Source organism: Dasypus novemcinctus, chromosome 13 (genome assembly GCF_030445035.2).
Source record: "Dasypus novemcinctus isolate mDasNov1 chromosome 13, mDasNov1.1.hap2, whole genome shotgun sequence".
In the NCBI taxonomy this organism is placed as follows: domain Eukaryota; kingdom Metazoa; phylum Chordata; class Mammalia; order Cingulata; family Dasypodidae; genus Dasypus; species Dasypus novemcinctus.
This window is the reverse complement of record NC_080685.1, coordinates 28,561,295-28,576,199: the sequence shown is the minus strand read 5'-3', so window position 1 is coordinate 28,576,199 and position 14,905 is coordinate 28,561,295. Positions and strand designations below refer to the sequence as shown.

The 14,905-nt window shown below is 48.3% G+C and overlaps 1 protein-coding gene across 1 annotated transcript; it reads right to left on the bottom strand.

Moving 5' to 3' along the window:
* Window positions 1-813: 813 nt before the first annotated feature.
* LOC101443173 (protein S100-A9-like) lies at window positions 814-3,498 on the bottom strand. Its single transcript, XM_004454016.4, has 3 exons — window positions 3,348-3,498; window positions 2,783-2,945; window positions 814-1,207 (listed from the first exon to the last, which is right to left on the bottom strand). Exons 2-3 carry the CDS (start codon window positions 2,918-2,920, stop codon window positions 965-967), a joined length of 381 nt encoding a protein of 126 aa, XP_004454073.1. The 5' UTR covers window positions 2,921-2,945; window positions 3,348-3,498; the 3' UTR covers window positions 814-964.
* Between the last annotated feature and the right edge of the window lie 11,407 nt (window positions 3,499-14,905).

Below are 14,905 nucleotides of genomic sequence, written 5' to 3'. Positions count from 1 at the left end.
CAAAGCAGGGAAAGGGACTTCAGATTCCCAAGAAATTGCTGTTTCTTATCTCCTGGCTTGTGCTTCTATGATGATAATTCAGGAGCTTTCCATTTGCTGGTTTTAACTCTACTTTCCTGCTCCCTTCACCTCCCCGCTCCCCCCCCCCCCCCCCACCTTCTACTGAGAAGAAAGCATGGAGCATGCAGGAAATTCTAGAACATTTCCATAGTCAATATTTGTTGAGTACTTAGTATATATTAGACATTTTCCTAGGTGCTGGGAAAAAAGCAAGAACAAGAAGGATTCCCTGAATTCTGCCCTCATGGAGTTCACAGTCTAGATAGTAGTGATGAGTGGAGGGTGGGGGAATCCCTGCCCTGCCTGAAGCACCTAGTCATGGCAAAGCTAGTCACAGAACCCGGGCCCAGACCCAGTCCTGCCTAGCTCCATTTCTGGAGAGTTTATGAGTTCAATTAAGAGAGGGTTGACTGTGTAGATGGGTGAAGGCAGTTGCTGGGGGATAGCAGGCAAGCTGAGGGGGTGGGGCAGACCCCCACTCTCTTGCTTCCTGAGGTGACAAGGGCTGATTAGATAGGCTGGATCAGGGAGGTCCTGGGCTGGGTGGGGTGACTGGTACTGTGTGGAGGGCCTGAAGTCGGAGGTGAGGAAATGGTCAGAGGAGAGCTCCAGTTAACCCACACACCGCTGATTCTCATGCTGTCATTACCAAATGAAAGGGCTGAGCCAAGGTTAAGGGCAGGGCTGCCCAGCACACAGATGCAGGAGCAGGAAGGGTGGGAAGAAGGGCAGTGGAAGAAGCATGAGGAGTGCTGGTGTGGAGAAAGACTTTATTGTTCACCCCAGCCCCCAGGCACACATGACGGCAACACAGCTCCTGAGCTCTGTGGGGCTGCAGTCACCTCCCCTTTTCCTTGAGGTGGAGCCCTGCTTGGGGCCTGGGAAGGGGGCCTTGGCCTCCTGCTCAGTGGCTGTGGCCGTGGCCATGACCCCCATGGCTATGACAATGGCCCTTGCCACCCTCCCCCCCAGGGACTGGCCCGTGGCTGTGGCCGTGACCATGGCCATCCTTGTGCATCTCCTCGTGGGTCGCATGGATCACCCTTGCAATCAATATGGCATACTCCTCAAAGGACAGAGTCTTGTCTGAGTTTGTGTCCAGGTCTTCCATGATGTGGTCTAAGACCTCGTCATCCTTATTCTCGTTCTGTGGGTAGATAGAGAGGGCTGTCAGGGCAGGGTGAGGCCATGGGGGGCACTTGGGGGCCCTGGAGATGACCAGGGGGCAAGAGCCCAGGGACACCTGGCCCCATGGGGGCCATGTACAAGTTAAAAACAACCATGAACTGAGTACTGGAGGTAGCAGATGCCGGGCATGCGCTGGGCACTTCCCAGTTTATTCCCCATGGAGCCCTATGACCTAGGGACTGTTATGATCTCAATGTAATAGAAGGAAACACAGGTCAAGTGCTTTACCCAAAGCTTGGTATCTTCCTGGAGGAAGATTTGAGGAGACCGAGTCTTATAAAAGTTCATTACCTTTTCTTCAGATTGACAGGGGTCAGAAGCAGAAGAGTGGAAACTCAGATCTGTCCCTAGAACCTGGTATTGCCCCATTACTTCTCCACAAACCTGTCCTTGAGGACAAGTTGATCTCCCTAAGGTGAGCAGAGACCCCTCCAGGCCCTGACATTTATTAGGTAATTAATTAGGGAACTCGTTTCTACCTCATTTCTACCTACTCGGCAGGGAAGCATCTTAGGGAAACAAAATGGTAGGCACTTGGGTGGGGGCTGAGCTGACGTCCCAGGTCAGCACCTTCTAGCTCCAGCAGCACTTCAGCACGCTCTGCTTTCCTGTACGTTCACCCTCAGCAGGCCAGAGAAGTCTCTGCCCCCCACCCCTAGCCCATTACCCTGCTTCTGACAGGAACCAGGGTGGGGGGCAGTGAGTGGGGGGGCGCATGGAGGAGGACCTGCCCAGAGAAGCTGAGGGGCGCACGACCCCCTGGCTGTGCCCTCTCTCATCCGCCCTGACCCAGCACCCTGCCTCCCTGAGAGCTGCGCTTCTCAGGCCGTGAGGCTCCCTAACAGCTTCTGCTCTGCAGCTAGAACGTGACTGAGGACCCAGGTGTCCCATCCCTCTTAGGCCAGGCCTCTGTTTCCCCAAACTCCCCGAATGTGAAAGGAAAGAAAAGGGTTTGTGGAAATACTCCTTATCACATGGACTGTTGATTATTTTGGGAACAAGAAAGAAAAACATTTGCTAAGTGCGTCCTGCGTGCCAGTGTGGGCTGGCGCTTCCCACGTGCATTAGGAAAGCTCTGCTGCTGCAAGCCCCCCCCTGAGGCTGAGTCCCCTCAGCTTCCAGCCAAGGTCATCCTCTATCCCCACCCTTCTCAACACTCAGGCCTCCGCTCAAGCCCCACCCACTTCAAAGTGGACTTTCCTGTCTCCCCAAGGCCCCCTTGCCCACCCCGCCCAGATGACCCACCCAGCGAAGGCCTTTCCCTCCAGGCCTCACACTTGGCCTGGCTTGTCCTTGCTGTTTGTCAGCATCTTTGCTGTGTGTCCTCCCGGCTGGGGTTGAGGCTCCCTGGGGCAGGGGCAGGGCCTCTCCCTTCACCACCACATCCCCGCCCGGGACAGGGCCTCGCACTCGGAAGGACGGCAATGTGTCGGTCTTTCTCACTCGGGTGGACTCTGAGCCCCTCCAGCTGCAGAGCACCCCCTTCCAGCCCAAAGCGGGGGGCTGGGCCCGGCCTCCAGGAGTTCAGTCCTACCTTGAGGAAGTTGGGCAGCTCCTTTTCCACCAGCTGCTTGAATTCTTTCTGGTTGAGGGTGTCTGGATGCCCCAGTCGTACAGAGTACTGGTGGAAGACGTTGATGATGGTGTCCACGTAACATTCCATCTGAGTCATTTTTCCCGACCTCTTCACGCACTGTCTGAGGAATGCAAAGGCAAGGGTTGATGTGCTTAGAAGAAAATTCTATCAGCTTCCTTGACTGGGTGCTTGCAAGAAGGAAGGGGAAAAGCATACAAAGCAAAAAGAAAGCAAGGGCTGCGACTTAACTGGGAGAAAATCCTGTTTCCATTTGTCACACATGTGTGATAAATTGCTTTTAGAATATCTGGAAAATGCCAAAAAGCAAAACATTTGAGGACAGGAGGCCCTGGCAGAACATGATGTAAAGAAAATGTGAGGGAACCTTTAAAGTGGGTGGGGTCAATCAAGGAGGGCTTCCAGGAGGAGGGCTTGCAAGGAAGTTGAGTGGGGGGAGAAAAGCAAGGGAGAAAAGAAAGAACTCGCAGGAGGTCCTGGCCCAGGGAGCTGGCCGTGCACTTACCAAAGCCAAGGAGCCAAACAGAAGGGCTTTGACAGAGCAGCGCAGGGCAGACATTTATAGCAGCCTGGCGGGGGTGCCCGTCGTTCCCTTGGGGATGATTGCTTCACAGGTGAGCAGTGTGGTAACCCTGAGCTGGGCTGTCACTGCCAGGAAGCCGGATCGGGCATGGGGTGGGACAGGGAGTGTTCACAGCTCTTCTTTCCCTTTTGTGAAATTCCCAGCCATAGGCCCAGAGCTGACTTGGCAGGAAGCAGCTTAGCTACTTCACTTCCCCCTCGCCCAACCTCCTGCGCTGCCCGAGCCAGTGGTCATGGGTCTCTGTGCCTCTCCTCTGGCACCCTTCGCTCTGCAGGAGCCCCCATCGAGCCCCACGTTTCAGGCACTGTCCCATCAGGGCTGCTGGTAGCTGGCGACTCCCGGGAGCCCCACGTCACTCTGTCTCCCGCACGTGGGCAGCCTGTGCGTCCCTCTGAGCTCACTAGTGTGGTCTGAGCCTTCCCTTCTATTTGCCTGACACTGCGCTGAGCGCTCTTGGGAGGTGGGGGTGCGTGTAGGGTCTTAGATTCATAGATGCCCGGGTTAGGTGGCCCTCAGAGGGTCAGTCCCCATGCCATGCAGGTGTGGCACCTGACACCTAGAGAGGGACCTGACCAAGGGCACGTGGCTACTTGGAGACCTAGCAGGAGCGGCCTAGACCCTGGTACCCGGGAGAGGGTGATTCTGACTAAAGCACCCTCTTGCAGTCGGAGTGAGAGATTCTCAGAGTGAATGTGTTTCTAGCAATCCTCATCATCTTCTAATCCCTGCTGCTGAGGTGGGGGCCTGCCCTGCAGGAATGTAGAACCTGATTAGGAGACGGCACTCTGCTGCCCCCTAGTGGGCGATCTCTGCCCCTCCCTGCTACAAGCCTCCAGGGGCAGCCATGTCCCTCCCAGGAACCTGAGGTGCTCAGCAGGTGCACAGGGCCTCTGACGATGGGCACTGTGTGGTCCCCACTCTGGGCACACAGCCCCCTCCCACCTTGTCACCTCCTGGCCTTTGCGCTTGGTGCTCTCACCCCACGGAGCCCTTCCCCAGCTCCCCAGGGTGAAGTCCCCGAGCCCCTCCTGCTACCTCACCTCGGTTTTCCCACTGGGAAACAATCCCGTCCTCTTCTCCACTCCCTGCCATTTATTTTTTTCTCTCTGTCATTCTCACTCTTCACACTTCCTTTCCTGGAGTAAAGGTATTATCATATTTTGCCCAAGTCTAGTAATTGGCTGTAGCCCCCAAGGAAGGTTCCTATTTGAGGCTCGGCAGGTGAGGGACACCTGTGTTCATGCGCGATGATGTGTCCTTACAGGCACCCCCTACACTGCCCTTCCATGGGAGCTTCCCTCACCCCCTCGCTCCTCCCAGGCACCTGGCCTCCACCACAGATGTTTTCCCTCTTCCACTTCTGCACATCCTTTTGCCCAGTCTCCTTCCTGAAGCCTTTCTCACTGCCCAGCTCCTCCTGCCCTCTCTGCCCACTGCTGGCCCGCAGTAGCCCCTGTGCACCACACCGTGACCCTGGGCTCATCCTGCCTTGCATTGCAAGAATGGCATATGAAGTAGTGCCTAAGGGCTCAGAGTAGCTGTGTGACCTTAGGTAATTGACTTGACCTCTCTGTGCTTCACTTTCCTTATCTACATAACAGGATAATAATAGACCTCACCTTGTTATATTATGAGGATTGTGACAGTGCCAGACCCTACAATAGTGCAGTTATAATAAGTGTTATTAGTAGTAGTTCCCACTTCATTCACTCAGCATAAATATTGATTGAGCACCTACTATGTGCCAGATGGTAAGGCTAGATACTGGGCAAAACTTGGTGAATGAGTCACAGTTTACGAAGAGATAGTCTCTTATGTCTTATCTTCCTAATCACATGACAGTTTTCGGCCCCCTCCCAAGCACACAACAAGGATTCCGTGACTGCATGTTGCTGCATGATTGAATCCATGAGTGACCTGTCTGTGGTCCATCCCTGAAAGTCTGCATGCTATTGGAGGAAGAACGATCAGCCTGCAGCAGCTCAGATTTGTCCTTCCTCCTCAGACCATTGTGAAAACTCATCTTAGGCAATCCTGGCTGGTGCACGGTGTGCCCCTCCTGTGTGCACCCACACCTCCATCTGCTGCCTCCATCAAAGCCCTTTTCACTCCACACCAAGGATCTACGTGAAAGCACTTGCAGGAGGAGGATACACAGAATAAATGAGTGAAGTGGCTGGGCATAAGACATCAACAGCACCAGTGGGCGATTCAGGAACTCACGTGGGGTCTACTTGGTATTTTGGAGACAGCAGGGAGTGGTGGAGCCTGTGGCAAATGGGCAAGTTCATAACCTGAAGGGACAGCTACTATCTGGAAAGTGGACCAGGTGGTGGTGGATCTCCAGAATTGGAATTTTTTAATGTGAAACCTTCAGTTTTAAAAGTTGTCAACTAAATTTAAAGACAAAGGGAAACCTTAGAGAAGCATGGTGTGTGCTGAAGAAAGTGTGACTGCAGGGAGTCACTGTGCAACCTCTGCTCTTTACTTTCAGGGCTGTCTCCTCTGCTCTTCTGTGATTCCTCAAGGGCAGGGACACCACCCGATTCACCCCCGTATTCCTAGTACTGAACAAGGGCCCGGCTGGGGTGGTGTTGGATTGACATTTATTAAGTCAATAAATGATGGAGTTAATGGATTAAGAAGGAACAAACGAGCATGAAAATGAACACTAGTTCTGTTGCCTTTTGCCATGAGACTACTGCAGAGTCACTGACTGTGATGACATATTGTTGTTTCAGGATGAAAGTTAAATAGGGGCATAGGGTAGAGGGGAGAAGGACCAGCAGTTGGCCAGAAGGAGCAGCCAACGAGGGCTTCCATACGTCTGTGGCACCCCATGTTCACAGTGGGCCCTTTGTCTCAGGGCTGTTGTGGCTCAGGTGAGCACGCTAGTCCCAGGCCCAGGTGAGGCCAGGGTCAAGCCCTAAAGCTTCTCAGTGGGCAGGTTATTCCTGGCTTGACACACAGGTGGCCCAAGCCCTACCCAGCCTCCACACCACCAACCAAGGCCAGAGATTGGAAAGAGGGGTCATGGGAGGTGGGCCATTGTCCTGACTGTGGACTCAGGCAGGTTGTCACTTGGAGAACGGGCATGGAGTCCTCACTTGCATTAAAACATGATGATGGGAACGAGTGTTGTTGGGGGGGGAGAGGGGGGGGGTGGGGGGGGTGGGGTTGAATGGGACCGCACATATATATTTTTAATGTAATATTATTACAAAGTCAATAAAATAAAAATAAAAATAAAAATAAAACAGACCTGAACCCAACCCACAGCCAGAAGCTACACCTAGCCAAGACCAGCAGAGTCACAGTCATCTCAAAAACCTCTGAATGGAAATAAATGTTGTTGTATGGCAAAAAAAAAAAAAAAAACAAATGGAGGAAAACACAAATAAGCAGAGGTTGCTCCAGCTGCAACGGAGTCATCACGCTTTTCCCCCACGACTGGCGCGAGTCTGTGTCTCTTTCCTTCTCTTTGCTGTTACCCTTTAAGGAATTTTAGTTCTCCTAAGTGGTTATAGTTATACCTGGTTTGATGGTTTGAAGCTGTATGGACCCAGAAAGCATGTTTTGAAAGCTAACCCATCCCTGAGGTTATAAACCTTTTGAAAGGAGGACATTTTAATTAGGCTACTTCAATTAGGGCTGGCTCAGCATGGGTCTTAATTATCTTACTGGACTCATTTACAAGAGAATAAAATTCTGAGAGAAAGAGAGAAAGACACAGAGGCAAGAAGCTGAAAGCATAGAAACCCTGAAGAGAAGGGAGAGCCCAGCAGATGCCACAATGTGCCTTGCTGTGTCATAATGGAGTTCAGGATGACTGGCAGCCAGTCTTCAGGAAAAAAGCATTGCCTGATGATGCCTTGATTTGGACATTTTTCTCATCCTGAAAACTGGAAGGTTTTAAGTAGTGAAATTCCATCATTAAAAGCCAACTCATTCCACACTATTTGCATTTTGCCACCCTGGAATACTAGAACAGAGTTTGGGTATCAGGGAAATGAGGTGCTGCTATTGCAAATACCAAAAATGGGGGAACAGCTTTATAAATGGTAGGAAAGACCTAGATGGATTTGAAAGGATTGTTGTTAGGAATATTGATACTAACATGGCTTCCAATGAGGCCTTTGGCAGAAATGATGAATGTGTCATTTCAAACTGGAAGAAAGGCAACTCTTGTTCTAATGTGGCAGAGAATTTAGCAAAATTGAGAATTGAGGACTGGTGTCAAATGGAAGGCAGAATATCAAAGTGCCAAGCTTGGATATTTAGCTGAGGAAACTTCCAAACTAAATATGAAAACTGCAGCCTGGCTTCTCTTTGCAACTTATAGTAACATGTGAGTGGAAAGGGATAAGCTGAGAACTGAACCCCTGGGTACAAAGAAACCAGAAACTGATGGTTTGGAAAATTCCAAGTCCGAGCTTCCAGAAAATGAATGTGAGGATTTCACTGAACATGGAGGCACTTAGCCATTTCCACGTAAGTCAGGATTGGAAAGGCAGTTATTCAGGAAAGATCTGTGGAAAGTCCTATTGTTTCATGGTTTGGACCCCTGTGTAGTACATGCAAATCTGATTTTTTTGTGTGTGTGAGATCTATCTGAACAGAACCACTGCCAACCTGGACCAAAAGGAATAGAATGACCTAACGATGACTTCGCTGGCAGAACCACGGAAGCTGAGGTCTGGACTGAAGTCATCTTGGGGCAAGAGAGCAGACCCACCCACGTACGTGGGAAGGGAGAGCATGCCCAGGAGCTAGGAGAGGTTGTACCTTCCGCCCCGCTGTTCAGGACGATTGCTAGCACCCCACATTTCTCAGATGCCCGGGGGATTGTGTAGAGTCTGCCTGCCACCCGGAGGCTTGAAGAGGGTGGTGCAGAGAACCTGGCTGTCACCTGATGCTTGAAGATGTTGGAGCCTTCACCCCAGTGTTTGGGGAGAATATGGCCACTGCGCAAGCATGTGGGACGTGTGGGGCTGCTCTCCATCAGACCCTGAGGAGAAAGCATTGTTCTATAGATGACGTTCAGACCTTGAAACCTAGTGGAGTATGCCCTACAGGGTTTCAAAACTGTTTCAGATCAGTGATCCCTGTTTTCCTTCCAATTTCTCCCTATGGGAATGGGAATGTTTATCTTATGACTTCCCTCCATTGGCTATTGGACGCCAACAACCCATTCTCTAAGTTTCTCAGGCCAAGAGCCAGAGAGGAATTGTGCCCTAGGACAGACCATACTTATTAACAATTTTGATGAAACTTTGTCCTTAATATTGTTACTGAAGTGATTTAAGGCTTTGGGGATTTGTAATGTAATGAATGTATTTTGAGTTTGGAAATAATATGTCTTTTTGGGGTCCAGTGGGTAAAGTATGGTGGTTTGAAGGAGCTGTATGGACCCAGAAAAGTATGTTCTTAAACTTAATCCATTCCTGTGGGTGTAAACCCCCTGTAAGTAGGAACTTTCGATTAGATTGCTTAGTTAAGACATGGCCCAGGGTGGGTCTTAATCCTCCTATTCTATTTCTTTATAGGAGAATGAAATTCAGTTAAAGAGAAAACCATAGAAGCAAGAAGCTAAAAGGAAGGAAATATGGAAGAAAAGGCAGAGCCCAGCAGATGCTGCCATGTGCCTTGTCATGTGACTGAGGTGTCTAGGATTGCTGGCAGCCAGTCCTTAAGGAGGAAAGCTTTGCCTGATTATGCTTTGATTTGGATACTGTTCTCAACTTCAGAACTTTAAGCTTGAAATTTAATAAATTCCCCTTGGTAAAAGCTGACTTTTCATGGTATCTGCATTTCAGCACCCTAGAAGACTAGAAACCTGGTGTTCTAAGAGGGGTGCTCCTGCAAACACACAGTGACACATTTCCTAGGATCTGTGTCCCTGCTTTAAAGTTTAAAGTGGTCCAAGGGACTGAGAGCTGGGTTCTGGTCCTAGCTTTGCCAGACATGCTGGCGGACTTTGGAAGTCATTTCCTCTAGCTGTGCTAACAACATTCTTATCCATAACGTGAGTAGGGTGGATTGGGTGGCCTTTTAGTCATTTCTAGAGCTGGCTTCACCTTTCTGGAGGGTCTCAGTGGACCTCAGGAATACCATAAGCTTCCTGGCTCTGGGGCCCTATCTGACTCCAAGCTTACCTGCTGCTCTCCAGCAGGTGAAGCCTCGATTCCCCTTCCTATAGGGAAGCTGCAGCTTGGGTCCAGTGCATTCCAGTCTACAAAGAAACTGACGTCTCTCGCCCACATTCTCCCTTCCTACTTTCTTCCCTCTTTCCTTCAGTCCCGGCCTATGTCCTCCAGATGCTCTTCCCTGGAGATTTGTGGATCTGGACCTCCTGTCAGGAGGCATGTTGACACCCCCATTTCTTCACCCACGTCCATTGCTCCTTCTATGTCTGGTGCATTAGGAGGACTCAGCTTCTCCTCAGGCCCACGGGTATCGTCAGACCATGGTCCTGTTGCCTTTGGGCTCAGCCCACTCCAAGTCTTGCCCACCCCCTTGCATTCTCATGGACTTTATTGAGGACCCTCCTGGAGGGCTCTGAGGCACACTGCTAGCAGCAGCCCCCTTCCCTGCCCTCCCTCCAACCAGCTTTGGCATCCTCAGTGACGCCCTTCTGGCAACCCCCCTTCCTGGCCCCTCAACCCTCAGCTTTCCTGAGTTTGGACCCCTCCTCCTGACTCTACTTTGGTTGCCTTCAGTCATAATCCTCATAATTTCTGTGAAACTTTACCTTCTAAATCAGCAATTCTGGAACTCCTTTCTCTGTCCCCAGGTTTCTCTTTCTCCAACCATCCTCCCTGCCCATCTATTGCTGAACCTGCTGTTTATCCTCATTAAGCCCTCTGGTTCCCAGGTCTTCCAGAAACTCTAGATCGCAGATTCTTACAGAATCTCAGTATCTCAGTCTTGGCTTCCTCTGCCTCAGCAAGCCCTTTGATGTGTACAGCTCTTTACAGGAAACTGAGGGTTTTCACATACACAGCTGTGTTGGAGTTGTAATTACCGGCCTTTGGGTCTATCTTCCTCAGTGTCTTATTAACTCCTTCATAGCTGGTTTCTGTTTTTACTCATCCCTAGATGATAAACTTTGCATATGGCAGACATCTGATTACATGAAATAACAGAATGTAATAACAATCAGATCTTCTAATTATTTCCTGTTATTAAGAAATTGTGCAACATGAGAGACTGCAGAGAATGTCGAAAAGGAGTGGAGAGGAGTTAAGGAGAAATTGGGAGAAGGGGGATTATTCTAGAGGGTGACTGGGACTTTGGGATTAACGAAAAGTGCATGCTGCCCCCTTGTGGCCTATCTCTCTCAGGACAGCCTGTGGCACATTTTCCCAGGTCCTAAGCCCTTTTGTTCTTTTTTTTTTTCCCCCAAATTCTACTCAATTTATTCATTTTTTTAAAAGATATTACATTAAAAAAAATATGAGGTCTCCATTCGCCCCCACCACCCCCACCCCACCACTCCCACCACAGTAACACTCTCCCCCATCATCATGTCACATTCATTGCATCTGGTGAGTACATCTCCAGGCATCGCAGCATCCCATGTCCCGTGTTCCACACCATAGCCCACACTTTCCCACGTTCCATCCAGTGGGCCATAGGAGGACATACAGCATCCGGCAATTGTCCCTGGGGCACCACCCAGGACAACTCCAAGTCCCGAGAATGCCTCCACATCTCTTCTCTTCCTCCCATTCCCTGCACCCAGCAGCCACCATGGCCACTTTTTTCACATCAATGCCACATTTTCTCGATTATTAACCACAATAGTTCATGAATAGAATATCATTAAGTCCACTCTGATCCTTACTGTATTCCTCCTTCCTGTGGACCTTGGCTTGGTTGTGTCCATTCCACATCTATGTCAAGAGGGGGTTTAGATTCCACATGGATATTGGATGCAATCCTCCTGCTTTCAGTTGTAGGCACTCTAGGCTCCATGGTGTGGTGGTTGACATTCTTCAACTCCATGTTAGCTGAGTGGAGTAAGTCCAATAAATCAGAGTGTAGGAGCTGAAGTCTGTTGAGGTCAGGGCCTGGCTATCCTATTGTCAGTCCAGAGATTCAAATCCCCTAGATATATCTTAAACCCCAGCACCAACTACAATTCCAGTAAAGTAGCATGAAAGTCTTGTGAAAAGAGATCCCATCTGAGTCCAGCTCCATCACGCAGAAACACCAGCACCAAAGAAGGGCCAACTGGCATGGCAGTGAACCCTATCTGTCGTGACTATAGAAACTGAGGGTCTCTTTAGCCCTCAAAAGGACCAATATCTGGGGCTGTATCTACTTTATCTGTCTCTGAGACTCTGCTCAGGTGTGCATAAGGGCAATCCTTCTGACAACCTCCAGACTCTTTTTTTAGAAACTCATAGCCATATGAACTCATTTGTCTTTTCCATTTCCCCCTTACTTTAGGTCAAACAGCATTTTTAACTCCTGTTATTATATGTAGACAGAGATATTCTGCTGGTCTGCATTGAACCTTTAATTTAAGGTCATTTTCTAGTTACGTCATCAGCTGGTACTTGGTAGTGATCCCTTGGTGCCAGAGAGGCTCATCCCCGGGTGTCATGTCCCACGCTGGGGGAAAGGCATTGCATTTACATGCTGAGTTTGGCTTCGAGACTGGCCACATTTCAGTAACACGGAGGCTGTCAGTAGAGAACTCTTAGGCACAGTGCTTCTCTAGGCCTTGTTCTTATTTCAGGTGTATAGGCTCACAAGCATAGTCATTAGTATCAGGGGCTCACTGTTGGACCTTCATTCCTTCCTGGTCCTTACCATTGCACCTGGGGGACTGCCACTGCTCCCCTAGGGACCACAACAGAACCCCCCCTGGCCAGTAACCCAGTACCCCCCCAGCTGTTGTTTTTAATAGTTTCCACTATGAGTATATCCAAACATTTCCATGCACCCTGGACACATGCCCTGTATAACTCCCTGTCAACCATATATCACCTGTCAATAACATCCCATACCAGTATTCCTCCGCTGCCATTATTGAACCACTCTGTGATCCAAAACTTCCTGATAAGTGAAGCCCAATATAATGTCAGGTTCCCTTACTAGTAAAATGGAGTATAGCGATGAGTTTAAAGGTTAGATATAGAATACATATTGATTTGGAAAAATTCTACATCCTATCTTTTTCTTTTCTTTTTTCCTAATTATTGAGCTTCTCTTTGCAAGAGTCCTACATCATAGTAATTCATATATACAATATACAGTACTCCCACACATCCACCATAAAACCTTTTCCCTTCCACAGCGATAATCTTTTAATTTATTCATATCATATTTACTGAAACTGATGTACAGACTCCGAGACAATAGCTTTCAAACAAGGTGACATCTGTGCTTACATTGTGGTCCATACTTTAGGATATACAGTTTTCTAAATTTTTTAGTTATCCTATGCTTTACATTATGGTTTACATTATTAGTCTGTCATCCCCTATATGTTTTTGGTGTAATATTACATGCTTTATATTCATCCTCGTGTACTCTCATGAAACTCCTCTCTTGCCCCCACATTTACCTTGGTTCCATCCATTCAACATCCATTTTCCCCTCCCGTTGGGGCCCACAGCGACAGCCAATCTCCATTTCCTGAGGAGCCACGTCCAGAGATACTTGCAACAGTGTTCAGGGCCTGACTTGTTCAACTGCCCTAATGCCCTGGGAGCCACCCTTTCACAGTTCCCTCTATTTGATGGCATTAGTCCTCCCCAGGATGTGGGTCCACCCCCACTCTCACTACTTGGGTCTCTACCCAATGGTACAACCCACCCTGGCAAAATGAGCATTCACATATTCCCTAGGAGCCCGTCCCGCATCAGACCATCCCCTCCGAGCATCCTAAACAGGTAACCCTCCTAATTATATTTTGATACGGTTTTCTCAGCATTTTACTCTCAACCAACACCTGACAATCTCCTATGTTCGTATGTTGCCCCTCCCTTCCCCTAATTTTTTGGGCAATATTACCCATCCGCCCATCCCCAGCCCCCCTCAAACCCGGAAAGCCCCACCCAAAGGCAACTCCTTGCCCCCATTTTATCTCTTCTTTGTGCTCATACTTACCGCCAGCTCATCATAGATTCCACCCCTGCAGACGTCAGTTCACATCCTTCCTCCACCCCCCGATTTCCTGTAAACCTATCTTCCAGTCTCTAGCTCTCTGAGGCAGCTTGCTTATTTCATATCATTGAGGTCTTGTAGTATTTGTCCTTCAATGCCTGGGTTGCTTCACTCAGCATAAGGTTCTCAAGATTCATCCATGTTATCACGTGTGTTTGTAGTGTATTTGATCTTAAAGCCGAGTAGTATTCCATTGTATGTATATGCCGCATTTCATTGATCCACTCATCTGTTGATGGGCATTTGGGTTGATTCCAACTTTTGGCGATAGTGAACAATGCTGCTATGAACATTGGTGTGCATATATGTCGGTTTGTGTCCTTGTTTTCAGTTCTGCTGGGTATATACCCAGCAGTGGAATTGCTGGGTCATATGACAAATCTATGGCTAGATTTTAAGAAACCGCCAAACTGTCCTCCAGAATGGCTGGATCCTTCTGCATTCCCACCAGCAGTGGATGAGTGTTCCCATTCCTCCACATCCTCTCCAGCATTTGTGGTCTTCTGTTTTTTTCATAGCTGCCAATCTTATGGGAGTAAGATGGTATCTCATTGTAGTTTTGATTTGCATTTCCCTGATAGCTAGAGATTTGGAGCATTTTTTCATGTGCTTTTTAGCCATTTGTATTTCTTCTTTGGAGACGTGTCTGTTTAAATCTTTTTCTCATTTTTTAAATGGGTTGTTTATCTTTTTATTTTCAAGATATAGGAGTTCTTTATATATGCAAGTTATAAGTCTCTTATCAGATGTATGGTTGCCAAATATTTTCTCCCATTGTATAGGTTCCCTTTTTACTTTCTTGACAAACTCTTTTGAGGTGCAGAAGGCTTTAATTTTGAGGAAGTCCCATTTATCTATTTGTTCTTTTGCTGCTCGTGCTTTTGGTGTGATATTCATGAAGCCATTTCCTATTACAAGGTCTTGTAGATGTTTCCCTATGCTGATTTCCAAGGTCTTTATGGTCTTGGCTCTTATAATTAGGTCTTTGATTCATCTTGAGCTTTTTGTTCTTAAGACCCCTTTGCACTCAGAAATTTTTGAGTATTCCAAAGAGCTTTTTATAATGTGGGTTAAATCTATCATTATTTTCCATGTTATGAATTAAGGTAAAAATTTATAGTAGTAACAACTTTATTAAAATAGCAATGATAAATCCGTTACATATTAACATATCATGAAAAATAAATATATTTTCCCAAAAAACAAAAAAACGTAGTGAGGAGTCATCTTTTCTACATTTTTTCCAAATCTCTTTAATATATAGCTTAAATGACAGCTGGATTCTTATAGCTACTTCTGCA